This window comes from Galeopterus variegatus, unplaced genomic scaffold, assembly GCF_000696425.1.
Source record: "Galeopterus variegatus unplaced genomic scaffold, G_variegatus-3.0.2 Scaffold16184, whole genome shotgun sequence".
NCBI classification, from domain to species: Eukaryota; Metazoa; Chordata; class Mammalia; order Dermoptera; family Cynocephalidae; genus Galeopterus; species Galeopterus variegatus.
The window spans coordinates 5,451-15,040 of NW_007742295.1; the positions used below are offsets into that span (position 1 = coordinate 5,451).

General features: G+C 40.3%; 1 protein-coding gene across 1 annotated transcript in view; it reads right to left on the reverse strand.

The window, feature by feature from the left end:
• LOC103582422 (hydrocephalus-inducing protein homolog) overlaps positions 1-9,590 on the reverse strand; it is a gene marked incomplete at both ends in the record, with an annotated part of 21,001 nt that overhangs the window by 4,718 nt on the left and 6,693 nt on the right. Inside the window, 4 exons of the mRNA XM_008564022.1 lie at positions 387-484; positions 2,818-2,978; positions 5,894-6,082; positions 8,473-8,528. Coding sequence (XP_008562244.1) covers positions 387-484; positions 2,818-2,978; positions 5,894-6,082; positions 8,473-8,528 — 504 coding nt within the window. The remainder of the gene's footprint in view (positions 1-386; positions 485-2,817; positions 2,979-5,893; positions 6,083-8,472; positions 8,529-9,590) is intronic.

A 9,590-nucleotide genomic window follows, 5' to 3' on the forward strand; every position in this document is an offset into this window, starting at 1 on the left:
ATATTTGCCTATCAAGTGTTGGACCCTTTTCTAGTGCTTCATATGTATCAACTGCAAACTTGTTTATGGGTGTATATTTTCTTGGGAAAACGATTCATAGCTTTCATTAGTTTCTCCAAGGGGTCTGTAATCTCTCAGACGGTTAAGACTTAAAAGACAAGATTCCTAGAGACCTGTGGGGGGCCAGAGCCCAGACTCCAGGAGGGCAGAGGTTAGCTCCTGAGTCTCTCAGGCCCATTCGGCTCTGCAGACACCACGACATCTCTGCTGTACTTTTTCTTAGTCATGTGGGAAGCTGTCTGAGCAGTGCTGGCTTCTCAAGCAAGTTTCTTCTACTCACTGGTGACTCAGAGCAAACCCTGGGTCTTATCTGTCATCTCACTTACCTAGGTTTTCTGGCATTGCAAAGCTGACGACCTTTCCAGTATCTTCTGAGATCCAGCTGAACTCCAGCTGCACATGGCCTGAATTAATCAGGTCAAGCCTGCAAATCGATCGGGGAACAGATGTGAGAAATGTACTGCCAGTGATTTTTGTCCTGTCTGCCTATTATCTGTACTGTTATTTAACATTTTTCTTTAAGCCAAGTCACTTTATTTCTTAAATATTTCTAAAGGGCAAGTTTGAAGCAATTTTAACTGAAATCGTACATTTGATATACTAGTTATATATCCTTCTAAAACACATAAAATATATACATAGCTATTAAAAGTAAAAATATCCAGATGTTTAGCACTGAAAATCATTTTGCATACTACCAACACCCTATGCAATGAGCTCTCAGCATGTATCATGGTAATCCTGAAAAATTCCCATGACGGAGGAAACAAAATCTATTTCACATGACAGCACCTCTCTTGGGAGTAAATTCCACAGGCCCTCTCTTCCTGAATCACCTCCCACCAGAAACAATGTCCTTGTCATCAGAAGCCATTTGCCCTCTGCCTGTGGCACCTTCCGGATTGAGACACAGATTTTAGTTGCTTTGATTTCAAATTCTGAATCAGCAGAGGCTTCTCTTGCCTCAAGTTTCCCTGCTAAGACAAGAACAGGGAGACAGACGTTTTCCCTGGAATCACTATTAAACTTGAGGACAGTGGCCAGCACCGGAAAAACAAAACAAAACAAAAAAACCCCCAAACCAAAAAACTTGATCACAGTCATAGCAGGAAGATGAGGTCTTGATACAAGGAAATGATGGTGTCAGAGAAATAGGGGCGTAGTAAGAGTCAGGAATGTGGGTGGGGAGTAGATGGAGGGTGGAATATAGAGATTAGATTTCCATGATTCAACCCAGGTAGACCATGCAGGTATGCTTGAAATCAAGTGTTTTGACCACAGGGCCTTGTGTTTACCGTGTGAATTTATGAGCCCTGGTACTTATCCTAAAGATAATTTTTATAAAGTGGAGAAATCTCCATGGCACAGAGTACTTTTCCTAAAAAGAGTTCTTGGTTGAGGTCAGGGGTTGGCAGATATTTTTGTAAAGGGCCAGATGGTAAGTGTTTTTGGCTTTGTGTGCCATACAGTCTCTGCTGCAACTACTCAGCTCTGCTTTCACCGTGCGGAAGCAGCCATAGGCAATACATAAGTGAATGGGCACGGCTGTGTGCCAGCAAAACTTTGTTTACAAGAATAGGCCACAGGCCACAGGCCACAGGCCACAGTCTGCTGACCCTTGCTTTAGGCCATCAGCAGAAGATCTCACTTCCTGACATATCTTTTGGTTCTATAATAATTTGAGAGGACATTTAAAGTTCAACAAATGCAAAATGAGTTAAATGAGTTAATTACTAATTTTTATAAAGTAGAAATGTCAGTGGTTTCCATTTTTGTCTTTGCATATGTTGCTGTCTCTGCCTAGAAGGCCTTTATTCTCACTTCTTCACCTGGTTACCTTCTGTCTGTCCTCCAAAATTCAGCTGGGGAACCACCTTTTCTGGGAAGCCTTCCCTGACATGCTGTCTCTCCCATAACTTGACCTGCTTTAGGTACTCTTTTGTTGCATGCACAGGACACCATGCTGCAACTGACAATTTACCCATTTCTATCCATTTCCCTGACCCAACTCTCAGTCTACGAAATCTGTGAGGATAGGGCCCATGGCATCGTTGGGTCCCTGCATCTGAGTGTGGGTGAAGGGTTAATCCTTTTTTCTTCTCAAAGACAAATTTGGCTCTTAATTAACTTTCTAGCTTGTTCCCCTGGAAACCCAATAAAGGAGAAAGTCATCTGTATTATTAGGCAACACTGTTTACAGTAAAAATGACCCTGACCAGTAAATCACAGGTGGACTGGGAGAAATCGTGATTACCTGGAGGAAAGCCATAGCTTTGGGGTTATCTGAGTGTAGTGACTCTTGTAACTGGGCTTGTTACCTGCAGGGTTCCTGGAAACTATATCTATGGAGTGGTTATGAGAAATGTTGGCTTCTGTTGGGTATGGGACTTCTAAGCTAAGATGCACCCATACCCACTAATGTCTGAGCTGTCACCTGGGTGGGGCAATAAGAATAGACAGAATAGATCCTAGCTGGCTGTGTAGACTGCTGCAAGGACTATTCCCACCAAAGTGGGTTGCTGATGCCACTCTGGTAGACTGTGTTTCTTAGTCTATATCTTGATTTCAAGTGTGAACTTGAAAAGCTCTGTGGGTCTCAATATTTTATTGGTCTTAAGATGATACCCTGGTGCACGCTACACAGACAGGATGCCTGGTATATGCTGTCATAGATAGTGAATAAATTTTTGCTGAATGAGTGAATGACGAAATGAAAGAGCTTCTCTGACTAGTGTCGAAGAGCTTTTGATGACTCACTCAAACACTCGGGTCTGGTAAACCAGTGTTTCCTTAAAGTGCACGTCGCTCGTTTGGCACTGGTATGAAGCAAAATCCACATTGGCGCTGATCTGAAGCTGCAGCTCTCGGTGGTTTTCTTCTGTTACTGAGTGGGCAGGTTCAGGATCTGTCTCTATCACCTGTAAAAAGGCAGCTGTGTCCTCAGCGATGCAGAGCCAGCCACCTCACCAGAATAATAGCGGGATAGCACAGTACCTTATTCTACCCATGTAAATTTATACCAACCCACAAACTCAAGTTCCAGAACAAATGAGTAAGGCAAACCTACAATGACTCATAGAATGGAAAAGGAAGAAATTGAATAAGAGGAAATTACTGAGAGCATTTACGACTGCACTGGTATGAGTTTCGGAGTCAAATGAACTCCAAAGAAGGTAGAAGAAAGAGAATCATAAAGATAGGAACAGATGTTAATAAAATAGAAAACATCTAAAATGGGGAAGACCAACAAAATTGTTTATTTGAAAAGATTTTAAAAATCTTTGATGAGACTGATGAAGGAAAAAAGAGAGAAAATCAGAAATAAAAAGGGGACATCACCATCAACCCTACAGATTTAACAGATAATAAGAAAATATAAATAATTTTATAAAAATGCACATAAAAACTTACTTGAAGGGCAAATTACTAGAATAATAATTTAATAAGATTGATGCAAGGACAAATAAAAAACCCTGAAGGGTCCTATTACTATTAAAGAAACTAAATAGTAGTAAAAAAAAAAAAATCTTTAAGGGCCGGCCCTGTGGCGCACTGGATAAGTGCGCCGCTTGGGAAGCACGGCGGCACTCCCGCCCGAGGGTTCGGATCCCACATACAGACCAGTTCCCGCTCACTGGCTGAGCGAGGCGCAGGGGCAACACCGAGGGTTGCAATCCCGTTGCCGGTCCCCGGTCCGGTACGGGGGCAACACTGAGGGTTGCGATCCGTTGCCGGACACGGAAAAAGACAAGACAAAAAAAAAAAAAAAATCTTTAAAAAGTCCCCTGAAGAGCCAGTCCTATTACTACTAAAGAAACTTAATAGTAGTAACAAAAATCTTAAAGAAGACCTAAATAAATAGAGATATATGCCTTGTTAATGGAAAGGACAAATTAATAATATAAAATTTTAAATTCTTCTTAAACTGACTTATAAATGCAATCCAAACCCAATCAAGTTTCCATTAGGGTTTTTTTTTTTTACAGTATTTGTTAAATGGATCCCAAAACTATATAGAGAAATATAGGACCAAGAATAAACAAAACATTTCAGACCAAAATGGTATGGAGGACGGACTTCTCTTCCAAATATTAAGGCTGATTATGAAGCTACAGAAATTAAGGCACTTTATAGTTTTATAATTGGTACAGGAATGCACATTTTTCTTGGTCCTTTAACATGTGTTCTCCTTCATTTTCTTCCACAGGAATAGACAAATTATCAATGGAATAAAACAGAGAGACCAGAAACATCCTAGGCATATATAGAATTTAGGTGTGTGACAATGGAATCCTGCAGATTTAGGAAATGGAAGGGCTAAACAAAAAAGGGATTTGGCAAATTAGTTATCTAGATGAAAATATAAAGTTGGATTCTTGCCTCACATCATGCATAAAATCCAGGTGGGCCAGGGGCTTAAATATCAAAAGCAAAGCTCTTAACTTAAAAAAATGTATAGGTGAATATCTTTCTGGGAAAAAATGTTTTAAAAATAAGAAATAAAAAGTAATGGATATAAAAGAAGAGATTAATAAGTTTGACTACATTAAAATTGAGAACATTTTTGTTTATCAAAAGATACATTAAAGAACATGAGAAGATAAGCTACAACTTTGGTGAGAATATTTGCAGACAAATAATATAACTAGAAGAGTTTATTTATCAAAAATAAAATAACTCAAAGGACAAGCATCATAAATGAAAAATGGGCAAAAGGCATTTACATAAGAGATAACTTGCATGGTCAATAATCATATAAAGAAATACTGAACCTTATTAGGGATCAGGGAAATTCAAATTAGGCCCTTAATGAGGCCTATTTCCCATTCATTCAAATGGTAAAAATCAGGAAGTCTGACAATGCCAAGTATTGGAGAGAATGTATATCAATAAGATTTCTTTGCTGTAGGAGTATAAATTGGTACAGTCATTCTGGAAAACACTTGGGCATTATCTTGGAAAGTTGAACATTCGCATATCCTATGGCTCAGCAATTCCCCTTCTAGGAATATAAGTGCTTGCAAGTGAATACCATGCTATATGAACAATAATGCTCATAGAAACACTGTCCATAATAGCAAAATCCCAAATGATTTTCAAAAGAAGAAAGAATAAATAAAAATGGAATTTTATATAGCTGTGAAATGGATACATTACAGCCACATGCAACAATATGGATAACCACAAGCGATAACCTTCTTAAGAAATAAAGTTAAAAACTACAACTAACCAGAATGCCTTTTGGAATACATGGTTAAAAAAGAAATAAAAAACAAAAAATCAAAGGAATGAATACCACAAGGTCCAAGGCAGTGATTACCCCAAGGGGGACGCAGGGGATAAAATGGCCAAGAACCAGACAGAGTCTATGTCTTACTTCCCATGTTGGGTGTGGGTTTTCTCTATTTATTACATTATTAAAAAGAAACCAATTAAGGAATAAATAAAAGAGGGGCATTCATGGACCAAAGATGAGATCCTGTCATGAACCAAAGATTATGACAAATTTAATTCTGGACACATGAGGTAAAAAGGAACACAACTAAAAGCCATGACAGTTTTGAAGAAGAAACAGGTGGGAGGACTTGCTCAATTAGTTATCAATTCTTGAACTGAAGTTCTACCAATTACGATGAGTGGTATGTGGGACACCTGTGGCATGGATGACACGTGGCATGAGCGGAATTTCAGTTTGTCATGTTTTCCATCAAGTGGAATGCGGACCTTTTCTAGTTTCCATGAAAGAAGGAAATGGTGAGACCCTGAACTTGGAAGCAGTAGGCATACAAGCATGGCAGACCTGGTCAGATTTGTGCTTGATGTCGCTACTTACTTTTCGTTTTGTAGTGAAAGTCCCAGGTGTGTTTCTGGGCACGTCCACCCACTTGACTGTGCGCATGCGGTCATCCCAGTCAGGGACCTGGTCTGCAGGGAGCTGAAACATGATCTTGGCGATCTTGCACTTGACCCCCATCTTCTTCAGGGTGATGGGCACGTCTGACTTCATGGTCACCATTATGTCCTTGGCACATCCAGGGTGGAGGTGGCCAATCTGGGGAAGAGCCTAGTATTAGTATTTCTGGGAATTTAATCTTGAGGACTCTTGATATCTGATGACATTATGGAGATGGGGTGGAGCCAAAAGTCTTGGCAAAACATGCATCATTCAAGCCTGTATATGTAGATTGACTTACATATGTACAAGAGGTTCTTAGAAATGTAATCATAATAACAAGAGCAACTAATATTTATCAAACTGCTACTTTCTTCAGGAACTATTTTAAACCTTCACACAATTCTACTAGTCCCTACAACAACCCTGTGAGAGGTACAGCTATTACTCCTATTTTACAGACAATGAAACTTGTAATTTGCTCCAGGTCATTAATATTGGAAGAGCTGGATTCAGAGCCAAGCAGTATGGCTTCAAATGCCACACTCAACACCTTACACTTCTTATTAATAGGATCTATACAAATCATGGACAGATGAATATGGTGTACCAGCAGTTCTCAGAATGTGATCTGGTGACCGCTGGGATACCCAAGACCTTTTAAGGGGCTCCGTGAGGTTAAAGCTATTTTCATCATAATATAAACACATTATTTGGCCTTCTCTCTCTCATTTTCTCATAAGTGTACAATGGAGTTTTCTAGAGGTTACAGGGCATATGATATTGCGTAAGATTGAATGCAAAAGCAGATATGAGAATCCAGTGTTCTTCTATTAAGCCAGCTAAAGAGATTTATTATAATGTAAAATAATGCCACTCTTCTCAATTTTTTTGGAAATTATAGCCATTTTTATAAAAATATACTTGTATTAACATGTAACGGGTTTATTATTATATTTAAAAATGAATAAGTACATGTTTTTAAACATCCTCAGTTTTAATTTCTAATATGGTAAACATTGATAGATAAAATCCACATAAACCAATGCTCTCTGGGGATTCTCAATTAACATTTAAGAGTATAAGAGTGTCCTGAGATCAAAAAGTTTGAGAACTGCTGAAGTATACCAGATATATAGGAAATCCAATTTGGTGTGTAGAATAAAATCATTTATGATTTAGCACACATAAGCACACACATACATATATCTATATATATGACAATCTTATCATGTTTCTGACAGACAAAACACTTTCCTTCCTCTGGAAAGTGAGGAGATAAGAAAGCTTAGTACTTCCCAAGCATACATGCATGTGTGTGCATGTGTGTGTATGCGTGTGTGTATGCATGTAAATGGACTAGAAGAAGCTTATCTCAGCCTTTTTAAACTAATCCTTTGCTAATACAGACAATGGCCTATTAGATTATACTATATCTGTTTCCTCATAGATCATAGTAGTATTTACCTTACAGGGCTGTTGTGAGGATTAAATGAATTAACCAGGATCTTAGAACGGTGTCTGGCATATAGTAAACACTCAGTTTACACTAGCTACTATTCAGGGTTGGATTCGAGCCATGTCAGGAGGATTAAAATGAACTTTATATCCTTCCAGGAAGCAAAACTTACTCCTGGTAGTACTCAAAGATTTAAAGGTGACAAGGTAAGGTCCCTGACCCTCTTTGCTCTATCCCCCTAGAGTTCTGTACTTGAGCAGACTTGGTGGCCATGTGTAAAAAGCAGGAGGCAGTGAATACATTTGGGTGTCCCAGTGTCCTGGAAGCCTGGAAGTGAACTGTCAATAAAAAGCAACTGCTGGCCAGAGGCAAGGGCCTGCTACTGTGTTGTCCTGGGCCTTGCTCGATGTCAGTCTTCAGTCAGCAATCCATAAAATGTGTGCTATGAGAAGCTAAAAGTAGGGGTTAGAAAATTCCAGGTAAAACAAAGCTAACTAGGTTTTAATATGCCGAAGAACACGGGGAATCTTTACGTGACGGATGCCTCCTGCACCATTTTCTAAATCTCAGTTGTTCACAGAACAACCCCCTCTCCCCCCATGTAGCTTTTGGTGAACCACTTTTGAAGGACTCGGGCTCTGAAGAACACAAACCTAGGGGGACACAGATCCACAGTCTGTGACAGGAAGACTGGGACCTAGATGTATATCTACATATAGGCCTCCACAGAATTCCTCAACATCAGCCCAGCAGCAGTCTTGGCAGACCTCATTCTCTGCCCTTCCCCTCTGAGACCAGGCAGGACATGGACAGTGTCCTCTGGTATCAAGTCTGAGTGAGGGATGGTTCCTGGGCTGTCCCCCAGCTGCAGATCACCATCCCATCTCATGCATCTGTGGGAATGGGCTGGCAATCAGATTGGGGTGGCTCAGACCTAAGGGAGTCCAGGAAACAGTGAATGGCTTTCACTTACCTGTGGGGAGAAAGTAATTGTAGCTAAAAGGGGCCATTGAAACCGTATCACATTCACTTGGCTGTGATTAGTGATTGTGAAGCTCACATTATAGCTGTTTCCGATGTGGCAGTCCCCAAACTGGATGTGGTCCACCAGAGCAGCTAGGGGTTAGAAGCAGAAGGCTGGTGAGTCCTCCCTGGACTCCTCTGAGGGCCTGTTTCCTAGAAGAGGCAGTATCTGATAGACATTGTGCTTTACCCTCACGTACCCCTTTCGTTCCTGGATGGTTATATCTGAAAAACCTGGAAGCCTTGAGTAGCAAGATTCCCCCCACCCCCCAGGGAAATCTTTTATCCATCCATCCACGTTGGCCCTCACCTCCACGTGTACCAGAGAAAACAGAGGTCCTTAACTTCATTTGTTTGGTAAGACAATACTGTTAAGGGTTAGGTTGGCCAGAGAAGATACAGGAGTCCCAGTTAAATTTGATTTGCAGATAAACAATGAGTACTTTTTAGGATAAGTATGTCCCATGCAATGTTTTGGGACATACTTATGCTAAAAATTAATCATTTTATCTGAAATTAAAATTTGCTGGGGAGGGACTCCTGTATTTTGATTTGCTAAATCTGGCAACCCTATTATAGGTATGAAATCTAATTTCTGAACTTGGGTTTACTGCTGCCTCCTGCTTGACCCCTGACAAGAGAGGGGTTACCCTGTAGTTTCAAACGGGTGAAACACCAGAAGAACCAGAGTGCTGTTTTCAACCCATGTTGTGTAGACTCCCTAATGGTACATTACAATTAATTATAATTAAGCTCCTAGACAAATTGTGGAACAGTTTATAACTCACTTTATAGCAATCAACCATACAATGAGGTTGCTTAATATATGCTTTTTGATAATAACCATGAAGTAAATTTTTTCCTACCCCAAAGAATATGGTCAACTAAATGAAGCTTCAGTGCTTGATAGATTGCAGAGTCACATGTCTTTAGCTTTAATATACACCCGATCACCTGGGGCTCTTGTTAAAATGCGGATTCTGATTCAGCAGGTTGGGGTGGGTCTGAAATTCCCATTTCTTCTTTTTTTTTTTTTCCTTTTTGTCTTTTTCCGTGTCTGGCAACGGATCGCAACCCTCAGTGTCGTCCCCGTACCGGACCAGGACCGGCAACGGGATCGCAACCCTCGGTGTTGCTCCCGCGCCTCGCTCAGCT